This window comes from Protopterus annectens, chromosome 4.part0 (genome assembly GCF_019279795.1).
Source record: "Protopterus annectens isolate FY-2018-M chromosome 4.part0, PAN1.0, whole genome shotgun sequence".
Lineage (NCBI taxonomy): Eukaryota > Metazoa > Chordata > Ceratodontiformes > Protopteridae > Protopterus > Protopterus annectens.
Genome location: NC_056733.1, coordinates 1,708,535,453 through 1,708,562,935, shown reverse-complemented (window position 1 = coordinate 1,708,562,935; position 27,483 = coordinate 1,708,535,453). Strand labels below are relative to the sequence as shown.

The 27,483-nt window shown below is 39.9% G+C and overlaps 1 protein-coding gene across 1 annotated transcript in view; it reads right to left on the bottom strand.

The window, feature by feature from the left end:
- Positions 1 to 27,483, bottom strand: part of LOC122799991 (vegetative incompatibility protein HET-E-1-like) — a 964,337-nt gene that overhangs the window by 528,609 nt on the left and 408,245 nt on the right. The window contains exon 5 of the mRNA XM_044069444.1: positions 16,823 to 16,960. Within this exon, the coding sequence (XP_043925379.1) occupies positions 16,823 to 16,960 (138 nt within the window). The remainder of the gene's footprint in view (positions 1 to 16,822; positions 16,961 to 27,483) is intronic.

Below are 27,483 nucleotides of genomic sequence, written 5' to 3'. Positions count from 1 at the left end.
CACAGAAGGCACTCCAGCTGGGAATTGAAAAGGAGAACCTTTTGCTGTGAGGCAACAACGCTACCGCTGTACCACCTTGGCTTATCCATGATAATGCTCCACATAAAGCCATAAAAATAAAGCTTTTGTTTAGATTATTTATTTTTCCATTATCCACATTCTGAAAATTCACAGTATCCTTCTGATAGTTCCTCTAAATAAAACCATCTCTGAAGTTCAGCATCAATAGCTAAAAAAATACTTATATGTTTACTTAATTGAATAATTAGAAATAAATTACACAATGATAATGAAACAGAATGTACAGTTGTATGAAATATTGCCATAACTGTAGATGTCCTTCTCTTCACTGTTGCAGTACTCCTGAAGTAAGGGATCTCCTGCCAAGAATAATACAATGTCTGGCCAGTACACCAAAGCCATCAGAATTTATACATGCCATATGTCACAAAGCAAAGGGCATAAAGGTGGTGTGGATGTACATACCTCAGAACAGAATGTCCTTAGGAACCAGGAGGAACATGTGCATCCAGAAAGAGGAAAAAAGAAGGATCCCTGGACAGGAAGGCAAGAGAAATAAGCCAGAGCAAAAAGGGGGAGGAGAGAGGGAGCAAATATCACAACAGTGAAGAGACACCCTGTCCCTGTAAAAAAATAAAAAAGAAGGAACATCCATAAGGGCCTGAAGCTCAGATACTCTCTTAGCTGACATAAGGGCCAAAATTAGAACCATCTTCCAAGTACAATGTTGCGAGGAAGCTGCTTATTCAAAAGGAGGCTGAGTCAAATTTTCATGAACAAAATTGAGATGCCAAGAAGGTGGAATAGGCTTTCTGGGAGGTGTGATATGAAAGACCCCCCTTAAGAAATTGCTTATCTCAAAACTACAAACTAAAGGAGGAGTCAAGAACAGACAAGAGAGACAGCTGAGAGGTGAGATTTAACTGAAGGATATGCTAACCTAGCATGGAACAATTCACACAAATGAGAGAGAGACAGCAGGATCCTTACTGAAAAGGGATTATGGTTATGAGAGAAGCACCAGACAGAAAATATCTTCCATTTGAACAAATATGATTTCCTGGTGGTAAGTTTCCTGGCCTCCTGCAGGACCCAAAGCAAATCCTCAGAAAAGAGGTGTTTAAAAGCTATCAAAACCATATCACCCACAGCATCATTTGAAGAGTGAACAAGTGAGGATGAAAAAGAGACTTCATGTCTTGTGTGAGAAGGTCCACCCAGTGAGATAACTTGTGGTGACTGCCCCTGGCTAAGTGAAAAAGAAGTGGGGGGGGGGGGGGCAAATGCTGTCTGGGCCAAAAGAGAGTCCCCAGCAAGATTTTGGAGGAATCTCACTTGATCTTCTGTAGGACCCTTGGAGTTATGGGAAGGGGAGGGAAGGTGTACAGAGACATTCCCTTCCAAGGAAAAGACGGGACATCCACCTTCCAAGTCAGAGGACTTGGGACAATGGAACAGAATAGAAAAAGCTGTCTGTTCAGAAGGGAGGCAAAAAGATCTATCTGAGGAATACCCCACTGATGGACAATGTCCATCTCTGTGAAGCATTCATTCTTGAGCTTGTATGCTGGACATACTCAAAGAGTCTGCCACTATATTCTGCTCTGAAGGAATGTAGACAGCCTGAAGAGTCACTTTATACCATACAGCTAGATCCCAGACCTAAAGACTTAGCCTGTAGAGAAGGCAGGGCTGTCTCTCTCCTTGCTTGTTTACATACCACATCACTGTTTTATTGTCTGTGAAAATTTCGAGGGGCCCTGGAAGAGACAGAGAGTGAAAAGCATGAAGAGCTAAAAGGAGAGCTCTCATCTTCTTGTTATTGATGTGGTCTGATCTCTGATGGGGAGGCCAGAGACTCTGGACCCTGAGAGAACCGAAGGAAGCGTCCCTCACCCTGTCTGAGGCATTGGAAAAGAGCAACTGAGATGAGCCTGAAGGTTGTTAAGGAAGCTCTGTGTTGGGATAAAAATGATTAATCCACCACTGAAGCTTGAGTTTGAGACAGGGAAAGAACAGAACTAGGAAATCCAGTGGATGGCAGAGTTGAAGTCACACTGACTTGAGGTACCACTGGAGTTCTCACATGAAGCCTGGCTAGAGTCAGCATATGAATGGTGGAAGCGATGAATCCTAGAACCTTGAGAAAATCCCTGTCTGAGACTGAAGCCAGAGGAAGAAGGCAATCAGAGAGAGGGCTATGGGTGGAGGCAGGCATGTCAGCATAGAAATAGTCTGCTTCCTGCAACCTAGAAAAATATGATCCTGAGAGAGAACTAGGACTGATTTTTGAAAGTTTTTGGTAAACCCCATGCTTTGTAACAGGCACACAAAAAACTGAAGGTTCCAAAGCAGAACCTTTGGGGACAAAGCCTGGATGAGTAGGTTGTCTAAGTTAGGAAAGATCTGAACCCCTCTCTTCCTGCAAAAGGCAATGAAAGGAACAAAGAATTTGGTGAATACCCTTGGGAAAGAACAAAAAACAAACCAGAGAACTGAAAATGCAAGAAAGAAACAGAGAAATGCAAATCTTTCTGAAAATGAGATGGATGTGAAGCATGAAGGTAGGCATCCTTGAGATCCAGAGATACCAGGAAAATTTGGGGAGGAAGGAGAGAGAACAACGTTTGAAGGAAAACACCCCAAATGAGGGAATATTTAGAAAGATACTGAGCTGAGAAACATCCAAAATGGATCTCCATGTGCCTTTCTTCCTGGCGACGAGGAACATCCTTGAATAGAAGATGCTCCCTTCTGAGATAGGGGGCATAACTTGAAATGTGCCCCGAGTCAGAAGAGCCTGAAGCACCTCTGGAAATAAAGGAAGCTGTTTTTGTGGAGGTTGAAGGATACCCACAAATGAGAAGGGATTTCCACACCATGAAATATCCCCGGTGGGTGATGAACAAAACCCATGACTCTTGACTGACTCTTGACCAGTTGGGAAGAGACAGAGAACTATGAAGGGACAAGGGAACCTGGCCAAGGGAAAAAGGAAGGAAACAGTCAGAAAGAACCTGGTTTGTCCTGAAAAGGAAGCTTCTGAGAAGTAAGAATCTGAGTAGACTTAGCAGGAAGTACACGCCTAGAACCCTTTCTACCTTTGGGTAGAGGGTGAGATTGTGATCAAAACCAGATTTGAAAGGATAGTTCCTCTGGAACTTAATGATGGGAGAAACAAATATCTGTTTCAATTCCTGCAAGGCCTTGCCTTTATCCTGTGGGGACTTAAAAGAGTTCAGCAGCAACAGAACCAAAAAGGATTTTATTATCAAAAAGAGCATCCAACAATTTAGCTTTAATGTCATCAGATAAAGGCTAAAGGGAGGCTTCTTTGTTCACCAGTGGCAGTGGGGAGCTTAGAGCAGCCTATCTATCCTTGGAGGAGTGTTCCCAGCACAAGAATCTGATAGTTTATTGGCTGTTTTGGGCCAATTTCTAGCTCTTTCAAGTCCCCCTGTATAAAACCTGCTTTGGCATGGTTTTTGCGCTTGTTACTACTCAGCCAAGCTCCTCGTGGTCCTGCAGAGTGGTGCTAGCAGCAGAGAGGCTAAAAGAGTGACTGCTAACCTGATAAAAGTGTTTTTTTTCCTGCTACTACCTGGGCAACTGTCCGATCTAGCTAAACTGCAAGTATTTCTGCTTCTTGAACTGTTTTAAACTGTTTAAAGTTGTTTTTGCACCTGCACTTTTAAAGTTTGTCCTGTTTGTTGCATTTACCTGTTGAGGCTACACACTCAAGTGCACTAGCCTGTGTTGCATATTTATTGCATTTTCCTGCAGTTTGTTGCAAAAAAGAAAAAAAAAACAAAAATATTATCCTTGTTTCCCATCTTTACTGACCTAGAGTAGTCCAAATACAGGCTTTGCTGTATTCTGGACTTTTGGAAAGTTCCTGTGTTGTCCATTTCCTTTCTTGGATAAAGGGAGGCTTATTTGTTCACCAGTGGCAGTGGGGAGCTTAGAGCAGCCTATCTATCCCTGGAGGAGTGTTCCCAGCACAAGAATCTGGTAGTCTATTGGCCATTTTGGGCCAATTTCTAGCTCTTTCAAGTCCCACTGTATCAAACCCACTTTGGCGCGGCTTTGTGCGATTTTGCACATAGCGCAGCATCGGGCAGCTCGGCTTAATTGGGTTTAAACCATTCTCGGCTCCACAAAGTCTGCTCTTCACTTTTTCCCTTAGAACTGATGTAGTTCTCATAATAAACACCCTATTCCTACTCTAAAGCCTGGCACTTGCTCACTAAAGCAATTATATAAGTCAGCACTAAAAAATTAAAAGCACTACACCCTCACAAACTCCCCTTGAGTACCTTGTCCCCCATTGGCCCTTTTTTCCAATTATAAAGGAATTCCCAATACTATTCTAGCATGTCCAAAGGTCACTTGTCAATCTCCTCTCCGATCCAGCTGGTGAATCTGGGAATCTTGAGGCAATGTTACAACTGCCTCATGTACACAGACAACCCTCTCCTCCTCCCAACAAATTCCAACTCATGTGAGAGATGCAACCATATAGCCAAACTGGAGGCTAAGCTCTCTCAACTCAGTACTGGCGTAACCAGTCAGGAGGAGAAGGAAACCACACTCATTACAATTCCAGTCTCACACAGACCTACCACGACAGCAAACCAAACACATAAACACACAAAAACATACTCGGAGGCTCTAAATAAAAATCTGCTTAAGCAGCAGAGACCTCCAAAGCAGACAACTAAGCAACCGCTACCCCAAAACAAAACACATGAAAAACATAGTTCACAAAGCCTGTGTGCCGAACAGTCACAGTCCTTAAGGCTAAACAACACACCTGATACACTTGTAATAGGTGACTCTATCATCAGGCACACTGACGTCCCGCTCACCAGGCTGAACAAGGAGAAGGTCACGGTGAGCTGCCTGTCGGGTGCTAGGATCCGCCACATAACACAAGCACTCAGGTCACTCCAAGGCAAGTACAAATATGACTCAGTCATTGTCCATGCTGGTCTGAATGACCTGAGATGTACCTCCCTGGACTACATGAAAAGAGACATAAAGGAGGTCGCTGAGCATGTAGCCCAGGCCGGTATGACCCTGACCTTAAGTAGCATCTTACCCTCACCAAGAATGATGCCACAATATGAAGACAATTTGATCAATTTCAACAACTGGCTTAAGTATTGGTGTCATTCAAAGGGGATCCAATGCCTGTCAGCTTGGGATGACATGCTCGACAAGCCACGATGCTTTGCTAGGGACAGCTTGCACCTGACACCCCTGGGCTTTTGGATATTGGCAAAGGCTCTTGCCACCTCCATAGTGCCTTGTTTAGGCACGGCTCAGAAGACAAACTCACCTCCATAGGTATCACAAGGGATAAGAAACTAAGAGTAATGCTGCTCAACGCCAGAAGTCTAAACCTCAAGATGCACGCACTTGAAACTCTCCTTAGCATGGAGAACATCAATATCTGTGCAGCAACAGAAACCTGGTTCAAGGCTCCCGAGAGAACCCCAGCACTACCAGGTTATACCTCATACCATGCTTTTCGGCCCCAAAACTTGGACCGAACCACAAAAGGAGGGGGAGTATCAATATTCATCAAAGATACCCACACCTCCAGGTTGGTGGCACAGCACGAAGCATCAGAGACTATCCATGTGCAACTAACAGTGGGTAAAACTGCCTTCCAGTTTATAGCCTGCTACAGACCCTCCTCCCAAACCCAGGAACCCCACTCGGCCTTCCTGAGAACACTGGAAAATATGAAGGTCTCTCCAAACACCATTATATTGGGTGACTTCAACTACCCAAACATAAACTGGGAGCATTACTTTAGTTCCAACACCCTAGCCCAAAGGTTCCTAGAATTTATAAACTCAAATGCTATGGAACAACTTGCTACCATTCCCACAAGAGGGGAAAACATACTGGACCAGATCATCACCAACATGGGTGCTCTATGCTCCAGACCAGAAGTGTATCCCTCACTGGTAAGATCAGACCATAAAGTAATCTCACTGGATATTCACATCCCGACCCCACCCCCTGCCCAAAAAACCACAGTGAAAAACTTATCTAAAGCAAATTTCACACTCCTCAAAACCGAGGTGGAATCCTTCAAAGCCCCTGGGCCTGTGGAAAATATGGCCCAGACAGCAGAATCCTTTATAAATGCATTCTATGAACACCTTCAGGAATATATGGATCATGCATCTCTAATCAGTATTAGCAAAAAACTACGGGCACTCATAAAATCGTCTAAGGCCAGCTTTGAGTGAAAAATTGCACAGGACACTAAGGATAATCACAAGGCTTTCTTTAGTTATGTTAGGTACCTGGGTGGGAATTCCCAGATATGCTCAGAATTAGTCCAAAATGACAAAAAATACACCGAACCCACAGACATTGCCAACATCCTTGCTGACAGGTTCAGCGCAAACTTCTCCCCCCCATACCCACCAAAAGGGCAAATATCTATCCCAGCAGAGTGCTGCCCCCCTAACATCTCAGATGCTCAGATAAGAGCCACCCTCTCCAAAGCAAAGAACACAGCATCAATGGGACCAGACGTTGTCCTGGGCTGCATCCTACATGAACTCCAAGAAGAGCTAAACCCAAACATAAAACTACTGTTCATTCACAGCCTTACTACAGGATATGTACCCAAATAGTGGCGTACAGCAACAGTGGTCCCTCTCCACAAAGGTGGTGCCTCAACGGATCCTGGAAACTATCGCCCCATAAGCCTGACTAGCTTGGTCTGCAAAGCTATGGAAAGGATCATCATGGACCTCATAAATAAAGATATCGGGGACCTACAGACACTGGATCCTACCCAGTTCGGGTTTGTTAAGGGCAGATCCTACCTCTTAAACCTGGTCAATTTCTTTGAAACAGTCACCAAGGCCATTGACGAGGGGAAGGTGGTCCACACAGCCTACCTGGACCTCGGAAAAGCCTTCAATACAATACCCCACTCGGGCATTATAGATAAGCTCACCAGCTTAAATATAAACCCCTATGTCACTAGATGGGTTGCAAACTGGCTCAAGAACAGAACCCACATGGTTAGAATTGCTGGAGCCATGTCAGACTCCAAACCAGTTACAAGTGGCATCCCACAAGGCTCAGTCCTGGGACCTCTCTTGTTCGGTATATATTTCTCGGAGGTACAGGCCAACACGGAAGGACTGTGGCTGACCAAGTTCGCAGATGACTGCAAACTAGGCGCCATAATCGACTCTCCAGCCAACACAAGCATCCTACAAAAGGGCCTCATAGAAACAGACAACTGGTGCCAGAGCCATGGCCTCAAGCTAAACGCCAAAAAGTGTATAGTCATCCCCTTTGGCAAAAACAAAGTGCCCATAAATTACCACATAAGTGGTAATCCATTAAGTACAGAAGACGTAATTAGGGACCTGGGGACCCAAGTTGATAGCAATCTCTCATTTGAAAACCACGTGGCCAAAGTGGTTAGAAAAACATTTTAAATAGCCCACCTAATTATGAAGGGATTCACATCTAGATCAGGGGAGGTCATCTTGCCTCTTTACTCTTCCCTCATCAGGCCCATTATTGAGTACAATGCCCCTTTTGGGATGTATCTTACTAGACACCTGCAGCAACTGGAAAGACCCCAAAAGTACCTCACCAAGAGGATCAAAGGGCTCAAACAGATGGCATATGCTGCCCGGTTAAAGAAACTCCAGCTCTACTCAGTAGCATACCGCCTGCAAAGAGGCAATCTGTGCCTAATGTATAAAGCCATGTCCAACCCAGAATTAATGGACATGCTGCACCTCAGAAAATCCTAATCCCATCTAGCTACACGCTCGAGAGACTTGAACCTCAGCACTGAAATAAATAGGACATGCTGGAGGGACAGATTCATAACCCAGAGGCTCCCTTCACTCTGGAATAAAATCCCAGTCCAGGTTAGGCAGAGTCCCTCATTGACTCGCTTCAAGAGGAATCTTGATGAGTGGATGGGAGACCGTAGGTTTTCCCTGGGTATCACTTCTGTGTCACTGTTAGACAGAGGCACAGTATACTAACCTGGAAAAAGGGCATAGCAAAATTCATTTAAAATGGGTGGCGAAAGCCAAATACACTCTGGCTAGGCTTATAAATGCCCTAGGGCAGATAGCCTAGTATGAACCTATGAACCTAAAGCCAATATTAATGCTTCAGAACAGAACCGAATGCAGCAGCCCTAGAAGAAGCACCAGCTGCATCATAACTACACTTACTAGAGTGTCGAGTCACTTGAGACGCAGAGCCCAACAATGAAAGGGCCAAGGCCTTCCCTTCAGAATCAGGAAGATCAGAAATTACCTAATAAGCTTGATAAAAAAGGGCTAAAATATACCTAGTCATATGAGTCTGATAACTGATAGCTCTAAAGGCCAGGGTGGCAGCAGTATTAACGTTTTTGTGTATGTGTTCCATGGCTCGACTGTCCTTGTCTGAAGGGAGTAAGATTAATAGAAGGCAGCAACTTAGAAGATTTGTCAGAACAGACAGACACTACAGAAGCATCAGCAGAAAAACATTTGTACAGAAATTTAGAATCATCTGGCACCTTGTAAAATCTGTCAGGTTTCTTAGGAGCTGGAGGCTGAGAATCAGGGGTAACAGATGCTGCTGAAAAGGTATCGAGGAGGGCAACCAGAACTGGAGGAACAGTACAGGGTTTGAGAGACTCCATCTGGAGGAGTTTATAATACCTCTTCTGAATATCAGTAACTTGAGAAAAATCCTAGTTAAAATATTCTGTCATATGAATAATATTTTCCCCAGAAGACAGTTCTTCTAAGGGAGATCTGGGCTAATAAAATCCCCTCCCTCAGAACTATACTCCAAAGGAGAAGGGATCTGAGAAGGGTATGTTAAAGTTTCTTCTCCAGAATCCAATTCCTCATCAGAGGACTCTTTCTCTCTGGACCTAAGAAGGACAAATGATCAGGGAGGAACAAGCACAGAGACTCCTTGAGGAGGCTTCAAGGCTGGCTTACCTTTACATGTGTATATTGCACAAGGGCGAACAGCAATTTTCCGAAAGGCAGTTTTCAAAGTTTGCAAACGCCGAATGGAAAAAGGTTTGAATGTGCAATGAGCGAAAGCACAGTGAGATTCGCTAATTGCACATTCGACATACTGGGGCAGATTGTACTATAGTGGGGATCAGAAAATGGTTCCTTTCTCCACTGTAGTGCAATCTCGGAGTTAGAATAATAAAATAGGGGGTGGGGGCACAGCCCCCACATGGGGGGGTGCAGAAGGGGCTTGACCCCCTGCATTACACTTTATCTAATTTTTTTTCTACATTAATGTTCGAAAATCAGCGAATTGGCTTTTCAATTTGCTGATTTTCGAACATTTACAACTGTCGCTGTTGTAAGTTTCGTGGTTACGATTTGATCATATGAGCAATCGCACCACTGTGTTTCGCTATTATGAAGGTAAACCTTCAAGGCCGTCAAAGCATTAAACAACCCATGTATAAAATCCTGCTATGCATGTTAGGGATCTTTAACAGAAGGGGAAATATGCTTGCATTTTTGTTTTTTCTTTTAAGGGATGTGTGCATGAAAAACCCAAGGAGGTTCATATACTTGCCATCACTCTAGCAACATAGTAGGAATCTTCTCCCAAACTAGAATCTGCAGAAACTCTCTTGGTCCCTCAGATACAATTAGCAGAGGTTTCCCATCAATATCTGGAGCAGATGTTTGTAAAGCCTCTGAGGATGTGAAAGAACTTGCTGGTTTCCGATGGGACAGTGGCAGAGGAATCTGAAGCAACAACTGTGCATTCCTCTGGGCTTTCACCAGCTTTGAGACAGATGTTCGGGAGAGGCTGGATAGCAGCTGAATCAGACTTGAGTTTTTTGGCCTTTTCCTTGGCAGGCAGCTGACCCTCAGGACAGAAAGATTCCACCATAGCACCTTGCACCAACAACTTTAGAAATTGTTTTTCTAGGTAAATAGCTAAGGAGGAGAGATGACTATGTATGGCCTTAAAGACAAATGCTTGGCAGATAGAATACTGCATATGGTTGTGAGAAGCACCCAAACAGAAATGACAATGCTTGTGCTTATCTTTCTGGGGGATCTGCCTCGCACAATGGCATTTTCTTTTTCTGGATGAGATGTAAACTCACATAAAAGCAAAAAATAGAAGATAAGAAGAAACTCCAATGGGACACCTATCTGAAACATGACTCTGTAATGAATACATAAGTACAGCATTCAGACCAACATTCAATGATGACATCTGGATGGATGCCAAAGAAGTTCTGAGGTGTGTACATCTGCACATCACCTTTATGTCCTACACTTTGTGCAGAGACCATACATGTGATGTACAATGTCTATAAATTCTAAAGGCTTTTGGTTACTATCCTTTGCAGGAGAACCCTTACATCAGGAATACTGCAACAGTGATATGAAAGGATAAGAAACATTCTAATCAAGAAGCAAGTAACTGTTGCTGCACAAGGCATATAATTCTTTTACTTTTAAATACATGCCAGTTTTTTTTTTTTTTTACACCTAAACCTTGGCAACTTGACTATCATGGACTCTGTAATCTCAAACATTTCCACACTTCTTTCAAACTTAAAATCTTGCTTGAGAAAGAATTGTAATGAAAAATATCCAACATTTACTTCTCTTGCAACCATTTCATTTTTGTGTGGAATTCAACTTTAATGAACTCTGAAATAACACCAGGAATCAGAGACGTATGCTGACCATTACAAAATGTAATAAAATAATTATCTACCTGGCTAAATGAAAGTTTTTATTTGATATCCTTGACATTTTTTATTTTCCTTAGATGAACCTCGCAAAAAGATTTTCCAATATCACAGTTGAAAAAAAGTGAGGGCCCACAAGGAAATAGACCACACAGACAAACCCCAATGGGGGATTGTTTATATTTAGACATACTAGGATAAGTAGCAGCAAACACTGCCCCTGGTGAGTGACAAAGGCTAACCTTATAATGTCAGACCACATTTCTAAGAAATAAATATTTGTGTGAGTGATGTTGTTCTTAAAAAATGAGATAAAAATAGCATAATGTCCATTGGGGGCTTACGATTCCCTCACAAGGTCTTCAAGACACTTAAAACTATGCATAGCAAGGAATGCGGGGGGGGGGGGGGGTGCAGCAGGCCCTTGCTAGATATGCGTGACCTTATTTCACTGACATTAAGTCAGAAATACCTAACATTAGAATTTCATTTTTTTTTAAACTCTTTTTAAAATTAAACACTTAACTTATACCCCCATCAGGATGTCAATTAAGTCAGCACCATCCACTCCTGTGAGAAATACAATGGTGTGTCCTAAAACAAGCAACCACTGCACAATTAAACTTTTTTGTTGTTTCTAAACCACTGTTTCTGAAGTTTTGCTTTCTCCTCTGTGAGAAAGTGGGTATGATGAGCAATTCAGAGGCAGACTCTGGATTGATCTTCTCTAGAATTTCTTTTAGTAATCACAGATTTATTCAGCATTGTTAGATGCAGGTATATATCCACATCCAAAGACATCCTAACAAGGTAAGAAAAAAAAACAGATATGATATAAGGTAGAATATCAACACTGCTGTCAACATTGCCATTAGCTTTCCATACAAAATTCAGTTTTATAACCATAAATAATATAAAAAGAGTCATATACTAACTAAGGGAATACTTTTAAACAATAAAAACATGTTTTTAAACACTAAATAGATGACTGGTACAGAAAGCTGAAGGCCGGTCTTGGTCATATGATAGGATAAGCAATCACAGGCAATAATGAGCAAATAAATGGTCACATAGGATTATAATATTAAAGTGCACATTGTAGCACTAAGGTAATTTTAAACCGTAAATGGGGAACTTATTAGTGGCTTGGAAAATCTACTGTGAGAATTTCATGAGGAAAGAACCTATTTTATAAAGGATCACCATTCCTTCATTGATACATTTCCCCTTTAGTCCAGTATTTAGGAATACAAAATCACCCAAGAGGAAAGTAAGTATGTTGGTACATTATCTTCCTTCTGAATATGTGATACAGGAATAATAAGCATAAAATTATACCATGAGCAGTTATCTTACAAGACTTCATAATTTTTGAGTTTTTTCCAGCAGATATAGCCATACAGGCTGGACAGACTTATGAGACTGAGGTAAGAAACATATCAGTAATAGAATTGTATCCACAGTTGCTATACATTAGTGAATCAGATTTGGCTATCAATTTTATTTTTGTTGGAGTCCGATAAGTATTATGAAGTGTCATTAACTGTTCATTCAGAAATGTAGGAATGGTCAAGCTTTATTTGTGTTGCTTTGAATTGTATTCCAAGCTGTGAGCTCATGATTTTTTTTTAAATAAAGACAACCAATAATTCAAATAATGCGTGCCAGACTAATACTGAAAATTTAGCATTCACCCTTATAAAAATATATTTGTTTTTGGGATAGTCCAACCAGGAGAAACATGTTGAGCCTATCAATCACAAGAAGGTGGAACATTTTTGCAACTGTAATTTTTATTTAGTTCAAAAGTCTTGAGATTCCCTAATTACAGCACTTGTGACATAGAGATTAATGTATTTCCTAATAACATATGATGTATGCATTTATCTTTTATCAAAGAAAATTTTTCAGACCTTAATAGCTCATTGTTTATGATAATATTTAGATCGTCTATAAGTGGTTGAAACAATGTAAACTCTTTAAGTGACCCTATTTTTTCATTAGACTTTGGGAATCCCAAAAATTAAAAGTTTTATAACTGAAGTGGTAGTCTAAATAAAAAATGGTCAATGTTTATTCAATAAAGAGTAAATATGTAGGTGAAATACCCAAATTTGTGATAATTGACAAAAACAACATTTATCCAAAATGGTGCATTATGGGATCCAGTACTAAAATATCCTGATATGCTAAAGAGTTTAACCAGCTTTGACATGCTATAAAAAGTCAGAAACTTTGGTGTCATGCTCCCTCCCTTTAGCTTAGGATCAGAGAGGGTGTTTAAATGTACCCTGGGATGCTTATTACCATATAAGAAGTTTGGAATTGATTTATCTGTGAATTTACAGAGTTTATTCAGAATACAGGAAATTGCATTCTACAAAAATAAAATATTCTGGAAAATTTTTGATTTTTGATGGATGATCTTGCGAGAATAACATTAACATTAAATTTATTCCAATTTTTAATGTTGCCTTTATTTTTTTCTATGGCAAGAATATGATTTGCTTTAGGAATGCATATTTAATACCAAGATATTTAAGTTCAAGCGAAATGTTGATTTTACTTGCAATAGGAGAGTTAAGAATCTTTTTCATGACACTAAGGAAGAAATGGGTTGATTGGTTGAGATTCAGTTTATAATTTGAAGCATTATTGTATTCTTTTGCTGCTAATCATCATGTGGGATAGATTTCACCAGTTTCTAAAATAGAATATCATCAACAAATTAAGTAATACTGATGACTGAGTTAAAAAATGTATTCCTGTTATTAAATAATACTATATAATTCTAGTAAAAAAGGAGCAATAAAATGAAGAAAGAGAATGAGTGACCAAGGACACTCCTACTTAGTCCTTGTGGAAGCTTTTATAGACACTGAGGACCTACACTTAATTACAATATAAGAAAAGGTGATGCTGAATTATATAAGAGGTTAACAACTTAGACACAGGTATCATGAAAAGCACATTTTTAAAGAATATAAATACAATGGGAATGTGGACATGATCAAATTGCATCAAATACACATACACCTTGTTTATTATTTGAACTTCTGTTGTGATACAAGATTAACTTCAACATTGTATTGTTATCCTGATTTTGCCTTGATGTTATAAAGCCTGCATGGACTTTTGAAATAATGTGATTTTCAACTATTAAAAATGATTTAAACAGCACCAATCAATATATATTATGTTGAGGCTTATAAATAATATAAAAATGGTAGTTCTTAACTAAAAGAGGATCTGAGTTTGGCTTGAAAACAAGCATTGTGACAGAGTGGTTCATTTACTTGCTACTGGTACTGTGATGCTTAATGTAATTTAATAGCTACAGAAAAACTGATATGATGTACCATTAATCACTTTGGTGTTAAAACCTTTGGATCCTGGGACCTTACTCATTTTGAGATGCAAAACTTCCTTAACTTCCACAAATAAAAATGACTCTTTAACAGAGGTTGGAGACTGCAATTGGAGACATTTTTTAAAACAAAGACATACTTCTTAATGTCTTAGCACAATAAATCTGTACAAACCCAAAACTAATGGGGGACAAAGAACCAAAATTATGAACAAATTTTAAATATTGGTCTTCTCGAATTAAAAGTTTTTGCATTGGCATGCATCTTAAAAAGAACATAAAATTATGAAAAGAGAGTAAAATCTTTCCCATCCCATTGAGGAGCACAGTAACAGTAAAAAAAATGTTGAGACTTAGTAATTTCAAATAATATTTGTATGTATCTGCTATGAGACAGTAAAATTGAACACATTTTATCTAAAGAAGACCCATTAGACATGAAACTGGAAGAAATTTAAATCAGTTGAAAAAGAAAACTGCCTCTATCTTGACAGGTACACAGACCAAGATTATAAATAAAGAGAGAAGAATGTGCACACCTGTGTGTGTGTGTGTGTGTGTGTGTGTGTGTGTGTGTGTGTGTGTGTGTGTGTGTGTGTGTACACACACACACACACACACACACACACACACACACACAAATGTGGAGTCATGTCCTATGCAGTTCTGCACTGAAAAGAGATCTCTGAGTTCATATGTATAGTCACCCCTGAGGAAGATATTGTGACACAAGTATATATTAACTCTGCTGTAGATAATGAAATGAGAAGCTGGGATGGAACCTGTATTGCTACTTGACTTCCAGTATTCCAACATTCTGATTGATGTGATTTGGTGACCAAATGACCAAGTGGACAGTGTGATGGTTTTTAATTCAGATTTGCAGTGACTTGGGGGGCAAGTATTTCCAATAATGGACAGCACTGTGAAATAACTGACCAGAAGGGGGCTATCACCCAGACAGCAGTTGAGGAACTTGTGTTCTTGGGAATGTCCATTCATTCTTGGGAATGTCCAGTTATCCACATACTGCCAGAAAGCGTGTCTTTATCCATACAGCTTAAGGAACTGGCTTCAGACCCCAAAATGAAGACATCTTTTTTTTTAAAACTAGACATAATTTTCCCGAGACGTAAGAGCTACATAATGACTCTCTCACAATGCAACTCATATCATTAAACTCAAAAGCTCTGAGGGCATTTCTATTGTGACCCTAACTGCATCTCATGTGTGACTGGTATAAGCTCATTCTTACCCCAGAGTATCTTGTGGCCTCCTTCTATGTGGCATGTTGTCACATACATATTCATAAAGGCAACCATCGCTGGCTTGAGACTCCCAAGCTCATATTGCCAGTATGCAGCAACTGGTATCATGCAAACAGACAACAATCAGCTGACAGGCTGAGGGGAAACCAATTTCTTCTCCACACAGAATGGGAGGGCTGGAGTAAGCTGTTTTCCGCCCATGCCCCAGCCTTGCTCTCCCAGCACCCGATCCACATTCAAACTCAGACTGTCTAGGTCGCAGTCAGGGATTTATCGCGCTAAACCACAGAGCTGTGCAATTCAGGATTTGAATATGACCATCAATGAGCTACAAATTATTTTACAACTGCAGAGTTATGATTCATGATTAAATGTGGCCAATGGAGTGTGATAAACTGAAAATTAGAATTTTCTATATTTTACCTGACCCATTTAATATGTTTTTAGTCCGTATAATGCATATTATGAATGCCTTTTCTTGGACATGGGCAAAAATTCTCATTTGTAATACAAATTGATATTCTGCACTCAACCTGTTCAGCATGACATAATCAAGTACATTGCCTTGGAGTATGAAGATGGGACCTAAAAACAGCATGTCAAAAATGGTGTTAGAATATTTAGAAACAGCAGCATCATGAGGTTGTAGTATGCATTTCTTTTAGTGTATGAAACTTCAAATCTTTATCAGTTTTCAGTTTTTCATATTCATGTTTCGAGACCCCCAGTCTTCTCATTATGCCATGTCTTCAAGTTCTCCCTCAATCTCTATAACAAAGTGAGGGTGAGAAACGGGGCTCTTTGGTATGCGCCATACAATGATAAAAATTTGTTTCACTTTAGGTCTACCATTATCCAGGTTTCTCATGCATGGAGGGCAGTGAATCAGTATGGTCCATCTATACATTCTACGCCATTTGCATATCCTGAGCTGGGAATAATCTGCCTGGGTTTCACTCTTATTATGTCTTCCAAAGCTTGAGACATAACCCCAGCTAGTAGCCAAAGCTATATATGAAACAACCTACTAGAAAGCTGAGTGGACCTACCAGTCCGACTGTCTTTATTATTTCTTTGGCATTAAGGGCAGTACTCATACAGCTTCTGTCACTGCAGACAGGAAGTCTTAGCTCCTTATACTCCAGTGAACTGACAGTAATTTTCATTATGTTGATTTAAGCTTATGTATACTACTTCAAGTGAGTTAATATGGCAACTAAACATCTAACATGGAAAAAAAAGTCTTGTTACAGTAAGTTTAAGAATTTATAAAACAGAATGCTAAGCAGGAGAAATAGATCATTGTGTCTGTTATGAATCCCAATACTGAGATTTCACATGCAATTCAAAAAGCTGAATGAGAACATAAAATTTAAAGAAGCATTTTTTCCTTGTATTTGTCTTAAACTGTTTTACCGTGTGTTATCCCGTTCTCGCACAAGTAGCATGTCTGTTATTCCAGCGTCATGTGCTCGAGGGTTGCACGACACTACTGTGAGGGCTTGACTTTGGGGGTAGGAGGATGTCTCAAAAATGATCAAGTGTCGATCATACCTACAAACAGTATGTAATGACAAAGAAAGAGATAAATTATACTGGTTTCAGTTTAAATTAATTGGAAGTCAAACATCTTTTGTTCTACTCTTCTACAGTCATTCATTATCTGCATTAAGATTTAACTAAATGACATAAACATAGCTGCTTTTCAAAAGAGTGCAAACTAAAATAAAGGCCTTATTGCCTTGTCTATAACATGGTGCCATACTAACACACTTGCACTAGCAATGAAATGTTGAGCAAAATGTGCCATGACTCTTGATAATTTCAGTTGCTGTAGGTTTACATATTGTGCCAGACAGGTTTTGCTCTTTTAGCTATGCAGAAATGCAACTCTGTCCTGTCAACAGATCACATTTCATCTTGAAATTTACAGGAAAAGACTGTACCTGTCATCATACATCCCGAACGTGTGTGTGTGTGTGTGTGTGTGTGTGTGTGTGTGTGTGTGTGTGTGTGTGTGTGTGTGTGTGTGTGTGTGTGTGTGTGTGTGTGTGTGTGTGTGTGTGTGTGTGTGTGTGTGTGTGTGTGTGTGTGTGTGTGTGTGTGTGTGTCTGTCTGTTGACTGTTCTCCTTTATTGAAATGAGAACATCTTACCAGTGTAGAGCATGGCAGTCCTTTCTGGACTTATGTCAGGAAACCACCAACTTCTCCATTTTGGAGGTGGCTTGAATAAAACCCTTCACACTGTGTCAGGAGTAAAATTGATTTGAGACATTTTCTGAAACTGGCAAAGTGTGCGTGTTCATATTAAAAGATTAATCAGTAGAATGACATAGGGAATGTATATTAATTTCAGTTGTCAATATGAAATTCAAAATGTTTATTTTACGGGAATATTTACAAGGCTAGACCAAGATGGGAATTAAGGTGGGTATGGATTACTGTATTGCACTGCTTGGGCAATACCCAGGTGGAGGTCAGACAGCACCTTGATCATCCCCCCAAATGGACTCCAACTGAGCTGGTGATGGCAGGGACAGGCAGTAATGTGACTTTGCTAGCTGAACGAAGATCCTTTCAAAGGGGGTGAGCTGGGCTTTCAACCATCAGTACATCAGATCTCCTAACATTTTATACTAACCTTATGCCTAACACATAGTGTAGATAGCTACACTACGTGTTAGGCATAAGGTTAGTATAAAATGTTAGGAGATCTGATGTACTGATTGTTGAAAGCCCAGCTCACCCCCTTTGAAAGGATCTTCGTTCAGCTAGCAAAGTCACATTACTGCCTGTCCCTGCCATCACCAGTTCAGGTGGAGTCCATTTGGGGGGATGATCAAGGTGCTGTCTGACCTCCACCTGGGTATTGCCCAAGCAGTGCAATACAGTAATCCATACCCACCTTAATTCCCATCTTGGTCTAGCCTTGTAAATATTCCCGTAAAATAAACATTTTGAATTTCATATTGACAACTGAAATTAATATACATTCCCTATGTCATTCTACTGATTAATCTTTTAATTTGAACACGCACACTTTGCCAGTTTCAGAAAATGTCTCAAATCAATTGTACTCCTGACACAGTGTGAAGGGTTTTATTCAAGCCACCTCCAAAATGGAGAAGTTGGTGGTTTCCTGACATAAGTCCAGAAAGGACTGCCATGCTCTACACTGGTAAGATGTTCTCATTTCAATAAAGGAGAACAGTCAACAGACACACACACACACACACACACACACACACACACACACACACACACACACACACACACACACACACACACACACACACACACACACACACACACACACACACACACACACACACACACACACACACACACACACACACACACACATTAGATATACAGTGGATATAAAAAGTTTACACACCCCTGTTAAAATGCCAGGTTTTTGTGATATAAAAAAATGAGACCACATTAAATCATTTCAAAACTTTTCCACCTTTAATGTGACCTGTAAACTGTACATTTCATTTGAAAAACAAACAAATCTGTTATGGGAAAAATATAAAAAATAAAAAATGTACAATATGCTGGTTGCATACGTGTGCACACCCTTAAACTAATACTTTGTTATGTGTGCACACCCTTAAACTAATACTTTGTTGAAGCACATTTTAATTTAATTACAACATTCATTCTTCTTGGGTAGGAGTCTATCAGCATGGCACATCTTGACTTGGCAATATTTGCCCACTCTTCCTTGCAAAAGTGCTCCAAATCTTTCAGATTGTGAGGACAATCTTGTGCACAGCCCTCTTCAGGTCACCCCACAGATTTTCTATTGGATTTAGGTCTGTGCTCTGGCTAGGCCATTCCAAAACTTTAATTTTCTTTTGGTAAAGCCATTCTTTTGTTGATCTGGATGCATGCTTGGGGTCATTGTCATGTTGAGAGGTGAAATTCCTCTTCATCTTTAGCTTTCTAGCAGATGCCTGAAGGTTTTGGGCCAAAAGTGACTGATATTTGGAACTGTTTATAATTCCCACCACCTTGACTAAAGCCCCAGTTCCAGCTGAAGAAAAGCAACCCCAAAGCATGATACTACCACCACCATGCTTCACTGTGGGGATGGTGTTATTTTGGTGATGTGAAGTGTTATTTTTGCGCCAAACGTACATTTTGGAATTGTGGCCAAAAAGTTCAACCTTGGTCTCATCAGACCATAACACATTTTCTCACATGCTTTTGGGTAACTTGATGTATTGTTTTGCAAATTTTAGCTGGGCCTGGATGTTTTTCTGTGTAAGAAAAGGCTTCTGTCTTGCAACCCTACCCCAAAGTCCAGACATATGGAGAATATGGGAGATTGTTATCACATGCAGTACACAACCAGTACTTGCCAGAAATTCCTGCAGCTCCTTCAGTGTTGCCATAGGTTTCTTGGCAGCCTCCCTGACCATTTTTCGTCTTTTCTTTTCATCAATTTTGGAAGGATGTCCAGTTCTTTGCAACTTCACTGGTGTCCCATATTTTCTCCACTTTTTGATGACTGTCTTCACTCTGTTCCACAGTATAGCCAATGCTGTGGAAATTTTTTTGTACCCTTCACCTGACTGATACCTTTTTAAAATTGAAATGACTTTGATGCTTTGTAAGCTCTCTGCAAACTACGGCTTTTGCTGTAGCAGGAAACTGAGTAAATGTCAGGAAAATCCTACTAGGACAGCTGAACTTTATTTGGGGTTAGTCAGAGTCTGTTTAATTGATGGCAGTTGTGCACCCAAGGAGACTGAATGTTGTAATTAAATCAAAATATGCTTCAACAAAGTATTAGTTTAAGGGTGTGCATACACAACAAAGTATTAGTTTAAGGGTATGCACACTTAGGCAACCAGTGTATTGCTATGTTTTTTTTATTTTTTATATTTTTTCCCCTAACATTTCTGCATGTTTTTCAATTGAATTGTACAGGTCATAGGTCATATTAACGGTGGGAAAAGTTTTGAAATGATTCATTGTGGTCTCATTTTTTTATATCACAAAAACCTGGCATTTTAACAGGGGTGTGCAAACATCTCCTCATCAGGCTCCTCCCCCACTGGCTGGTATGGAGCTGCTTCCTCCTGAAGGTGTATGCCCTGCTTCAACCATTTTCTTGAAATTACTTTATGTAACATACAGAAAATATCTTACTGAATGTGCCAGGGTAATACTGCATGATGCCACATTAACTATGGCTTCCGGATATATGCACTTTCAATAAGATACCCTTGCACAAACTGTTAGTATAAGTCACATATATGCCATATGTAGCAGTCGTGGATACTTCCTGAGTGGCCTGCAGATACAATGTAGATTATATACTGTGCTAGAAAGCCAAATTAATCAATATAAAGAAGGCAGCCCCAAACATATTTGAAGAGAAATACAGACAAAGGCATCCAGATATGGAAATTTTCACAATAACAAAAATATCATAAAGAGGGAATGTAGAGAAGAAGATGAGTAAAGTAGAAGTTAAACAATAGAAGTTGAAGTTATGGAGTGCCTGCAAAGTGAAGGATTTGGTGTAGAAGTTCTAACACAGGTTACATCACAGCATGATGGAGTGAGTCCCCAAAATAAGGAGAAGCAGGAAGATCAGGAGACATCTGAAGAAGAAATATGGACATAGGAAAGAAAAAGAGATTTAATAATGTATAATATTTATGAAAGGAGAAAGCAAGACTAACCAATGCAAAAAAAAAAAAAAAACAGCACCAAATATATTTGAACAGAAATACAGGCAAAGGAATCCAGACATGGAAAACTTTAGAATACAAAAGATAAGAAGACAAAGAGGAAAAGTAGAAAAGCAGATTGGTAATGGAGAAGTTATTGGATAGGGTTAATATAGGAGGACCATAACAGTGAGGCAAACACATGGCCACCAGCAACCCATGCTGGTGGTAAGCATATCTGACCATATTATTCTCTTTGGGAGATTATTAGTGCTTCTCATCATCTGCAGGGCCTAAACATCATGACTATAACAGGGAACCATGCATTCATTTTAATCAGTACCTCAGACTTTCATAGTAGTATGAGGTTGCTTCCTTCTCTCTTTCTCTTCTGATATCTTAGATTATTAAATTGTCATTGCAGAACCAGGGGAAGCTCAATGCCTATATGTTTAGACACTTCAGCCACCTGTGCTGCAGTTCTATAGCAACACTTGAACTATTTCTACTCCACTTATGTGTGACTGCAGAATGGATATGTTACATTATTTTGTGTTTTGAACACTACAGTGGCAATTGGAGGGAGATTAGTTAGACATAGCAACAGATCATATTAAGGTGTGGACATGAAATTTTAGGAGAAAGAAGCAACAATAAAGAATGAATGTGGAAGGAGATAGATAAACATAGGGCAGTAGCTATTTCTCTTCAGGAAACCAGACTTAAACAAAAGGAAATAAACCACTTTTTTAAGAAATGGACAAAAGGGAATAAACCACTTTTTTAAGAGCTGGAAACAGTGAGAAGCAGCTTCTGTATATACTAAAGCTGCAAAAGGTGTTATGTTCTTGGTTAACAATTATTCCTGTATACTAGGCAAGAAAAGGTAAAAGATAAAGAAGGGAGATGGGCACTTGTCCAAGTTAGTACAGAGCAAGGGCCAGCCAGGGATGGCTTGTGATACTGGTTGCTGGGGTGCAACCCTTCCTTCCCCCAACACATACACTTCATATGAGTGCTTTTTTCCGCTTGTTTTATTATTTTAAGCTTTTTAAATTTAAAATTATTTGAACAAGCAACTTTCAGCAGCTGCATTCTCACAGCAATGTCAAGCACAGATCTTACTGCACATGTGCACAGTACGAGTTCCATGCCATTACTATTAGTAAAAAGGTTGAGGGGTGTTTTTGAAATCAGCTTGGATTTCAGGCATGCACCAAGAAGGTGAATGAGGCAGGTATACTCTAAAATACACACACACACACACACACACACACACACACACACACACACACATATATATATATATATATATATATATATATATATATATATATATATATTTACTGTCAAAATGAAGAATGAAGGTTCGGTGAACATAAAAATGTCGAATGGCAGATGGATGATTCACACACTTACGAACTTCAACTGAGCAAGTGTCCTTTGCAGCAAATGCCACTGTGCATTCCCTTATATGTGGACGAGGTTACGAATACAGATTGTGGTACAGTGTGGATTGGAAAATGTATCTGTTTCCTCACTGTAGTGTGAGCTCAGAGTTGTAATATATAGTTTGCAGAGGGTGTGGGGGCATAGCCCCCCATGGGGGGCAGGGGGGGCTTGTCCCCCTGCAAAAATGTGAAGTCCATCTTATGAATTACACCTACTTCAGCACGTGTAAGTATATAACATTTGATATTCGGTGAAAATGGAGAATCTGCTGAATTCGTTCATCAGATTCAACATTTTCACCTAATTAGTATGTGTGATTTCAACACTGTCTTTCTGTGTAAGAGCCATTTTTTTTCTAAATGTCGACATTTTGATAGTAAACCTATATATATACACATATGTATATATAGACACACCTAGTATGCAATGTGGTTTGTTTTAACTGCTCCAGTTTTTATAGGGACTGGGCTGGTAGGAGCAACAGCCTGTCAGGTGACTCCAATATGTTTGAATAGCTATGAATATGTATGAAAGGGAACACCAGGAAGTTTGAATAGCTATGAATATGTATGAAAGGGAACACCAGGAAGTACAAGTCAAGTGTAGACTGGCCCCAAATACTAGGAGACATTCCATCCAAAATGAATCTACCACTTCAGGTAGAGGAGATAACGTGGGCTATAATATCTCTTTTTGCAGGCAAGGCATATAGATTTAATGGGATTTCCACCCGCCTTAATAAACAGATGCAACATTAGTTGGAACGTCCTTTACTAGACCTCTTCAGTGCCAGCAAAATGTGGGCATGCTACCCTATTTGGTCAGACTGGCAATAAGTGTAACTTTTCTGAAGGCAAACAAAGATCCTGGGTATCCTTAGTGGTATTGCTTCATACCAGTAATTCTAGCAGAAACAAAACTGCAGGCAAAATTCCTGGGGGATCATTTGCAAAAACTTCTAGCATTTGTAGTAAGACAGTCGCAAAAGGGTTTCTTAAAAAAGAAGCAGGTTGTGCTAATCTTTTTCTTACTTTTATTAATGTAACAACTCAGTCAAAGGGCTAATCACCTTGTGACTGCCCTCTTTATAGATTGTAACAAAGCCAGTGATACAGTTCAATGAGACTTGTTTATGGGTAGTTTTCTAACATCTAGACCATCTAGGAGATTTTGTAACCTGGTACCACCTACTTTACTCCTCCCCTTTGCCTCAGGTGGTGACTAACAAAACTAGACCATCGCCTTTACACTACTTAGAGGACAAAGGCAGGAATGTCCATTTTTCCTTTTATTATTTCTTCTTCTAGTGAAATCCTTTAACAAGTATATAAATACAAGCATTGGGGTATACTGTGATCACAGAACAGAGGGTTCTTAGTGTATGGTTTGCTGATTACTGTGTCCTATATTTATAACATCCTACTCTGGTAATGGAAAACATTTTAAATGCATTTGACACATTTGGGGCAGTATCTGGACTAAAGGTCCTGTGGGGTAAAAAAGCATTTTTTATCTGCGAAGTAGCCCTTCCTCTCTTTACAGCAAGGCATCCAAACATTAGAATTAAAATGATCCACACAGCATAAGTAGTTAAGTATACTTATATGCAATAGCTATAATCATACTCTAATCCTAAACCTCAAACTTCTGACCGCTGTAGTTTAGACTAAAATCTCCAAATGGAAATGCATGCATCTAATGTACATGACTCGAAAAGCAGCAAACAGGATGTTTTTGCTATATGAATTTTTGTAGGAGGCTAGACATCTACCCTCCATTTTGAACTATAAGAATATTACCCACCTCCAAGTTCAAATCTCCATTTTATTATGGTAGAACTCTCCCCTAGGATAAGTAGGAAAAAATAATAAATAAATAAAACAGATGGGGGAGGTAGGCTTTCCAGTCTTGGACAGCTATGTCTGAGTTGCGTATGTCTCCAGCATGCTAAAAACTCCATCCGGTCTGGGTTGTTATGGGATTAGCGCTGATTGAACAAGAATGATATGTTCCAGTCATTGAGTGCAGGAATATCTGGGAGCCTTGGTGGTGGAGGACATGAACAATATTTGCTTAACACTTTACAAGCCCTGTGCACTCAAACGTCTAGATGTCTGTGTTAGAATCTGGGTTTATAAAAACTGTACTGTAAACAGATAAAAGAAAAAAAAATATTCTGGCCTCAGTGGATTGGCAGCCATAAAATTCTAGTTGGACTTATTAGCTGATGATCACCCTTTATTGAAGTGAAAGAAATATTAGGTGATAAGAACCTGAGATAATGACAATATTTGCAGTTATACAATACTGCATAAATATGATACAGGCTAGACTTGCGCAGTCTCTCTCCCTCTCTATCATACTATGTATTGAATTATGCAGCTCTGTGAATCCCAAGCACCTTATTGTGAAATGCTATGGTCTTCCCAATAGTGTGGGGAGACAGGCAATGGGCAGGTCTCATGTCTCTTAGATAAATATTCTCCACACCAATATTGACAAAACCCTTTAGGTTACAGCATGTTTACTTCCTGTATACTCCCAATTTCTGCCAGATCTAATCATTACTCATAATCAAAAAATATTGCGGTGGTGGTGCTGCGGTAGCGTTGTCGCCTCACAGTTAGACGTTGCCCATTCGATTCTCAGTTAGAGCATCTTCTGTGTGGTGACATGCGTGAAAGGGTGTTCCTTCATTGAAGGTTGTGCGTTAGACCCGGCAAGCCAGCACGTAAAACTCTACTGCCAATCATTAGCAGACCGGAGATCTGCTGTAGCGACCCCTAACCGGGAAAAGCCGAAAGACACAAACAAACTCAAATCAAAATACTCCACTGATGGCACTACACTCATCTCACCTACATCAAGAACTCAACAAACACGCCCCCTGCTGGAGATGTCAGTAAAGTTAGAGACGGACTACTATCACATGTTACAAGATTGTCCTGAAGTTAAGCCAACCTGAACCTGAATGCACTCGGTAACTAGTAATGCACTGTGTAAATTCATTCAATCATTAACATGTCACTAGTTTTGGACTTTGGTTATTAGGATAAATGATATTCCGTTGCTCAATGACCATATGATGCTTATGGTCTATATGAAATACTATAGCTGCACTCATCTTCTGATTTTGGCAAAAATTTCCTGATATGTATTTTTTTTTTTTTTGCTGACTTCCATCAATGCAGTTCAAACCCAAAGACTCCTGAGGACTAAAAGAGTCACACATTTTGGCCCTTTTTTCTATATTGTTGGGTCAGTTATATATAGATCACTGTTTCATGCATGTGAAATTGAATCTGACTTGCTTTTTTTCTGCATTTATTTCAGTGTATGCACTACTCAATAGCTTTGTTGTATATAACTGATTGATCTTTACATTTCTTTGTTTTTTGGTTGAGTATGTAATTAATAAAAATCAAGATGTGAGCACAAAAATAACCTCATTTAAACACTGACCATTTAGCACTTCACATACGTTCTATTGTGACACTTATTGTTCCTAGTATAATAGTAGGTATATAAATGAAAACTTCCAAGGCTTTCTGCTTCTCATCTACTGGTTGTTTCTCGATCATCGGTGGTAAACTCTAAAGTGATATTTAAAAAAAATCATGATCAGAGAAGGAGCAGAGCAGAACAAATAATTATGAAAAATGTCTTGCTGCCACAGTTTGCCATCCAGCCTTATGGGTCACACAGAAGCCATGGGACTGGGAGCCACCCAAAACAACCCTGTTATAATCTGCCACTGATTACAGACCACCTGGCAGTTTTAGTGAAAATCCTTGAGGTTAGCACACTTTTCTCCTACTCGCTAAGCAGTGCTTTTATTTCAATATGGGTGCAGTCTATGGTCTCCAGTATCACTGAGAAGTGAGCACTGTAATAAAAAGCCTGTATGATGCTGGATCTCTACTTTGTAGTACATGGAAACTACATATGTGCTTCCACATGCTACATTATGTTACCAGGGAGGTGGAGCAGTATCCTTGAGGCAGATGCCTTGGAAACCCCTACTATGGCTGCCGGTGGTCACGGAAAGGTTCCTGTAGCTAGTATTCTAAAAACAAAACATACCTTGGCATCCAGATGGACACATAAACCATGCATCCCATGGGCTTCCAAATGAGGTTAACACATACACATATGACTACAGCATGCTACAAATTCCAATAATCAGGGTTGTAACAGAATTAATCTTGATTAAATAACAAGAATGACATGATTAAAACAGTGACTGTAGGAATTTCTGGGACCCTGAGTTCCTGCTTGGTGACGCTATTCACAGAGTAGAGTTGCACGATTTCAGTGTTGTAAAGTACATGAAATGTTAGACATGGACATATACTATGACACTGCTGAAGATGGTGATGTACAGCACCATGACTACCACTGGTTAATACAGCCTACTGCATATACAGATTTGTTAATGCTGTGGCTACACTTACATCATTCCATGATTCACCTCCTATAACTCCAGGATTTTCCTGCAGTCATTAACTCTGGAGCTATCACATCTAGCCATCTCTCAGTCAGTTTGTCATATGGCTTACCCTCATTTACATGTACAAAGTTCTTAATTTTAGTAATGTTGTCATTGCTATGTTATTAAACTACCATCAGCACACTAAGTGGCCTCTGGGATGTCTCAACCCCCCCGCCCACACCATACACACACACACACACACACACACACACACACACACACACACACACACACACACACTGTATCTATGAATCTCCCACATGCAGCATGTTCCGGCTCATAACAGAACACTTCCTACAATGGCACAAAAATGTTTCTGAATCTCAGTTCAGCTGCATTGCCTGGACTTAGTATCAATATTTTTTGGAATGATATTGTTATCATGTCCTCAATAATGAAGTGCACACTGCTTTTATTCTCATTTGTACAGTCATATCCATCA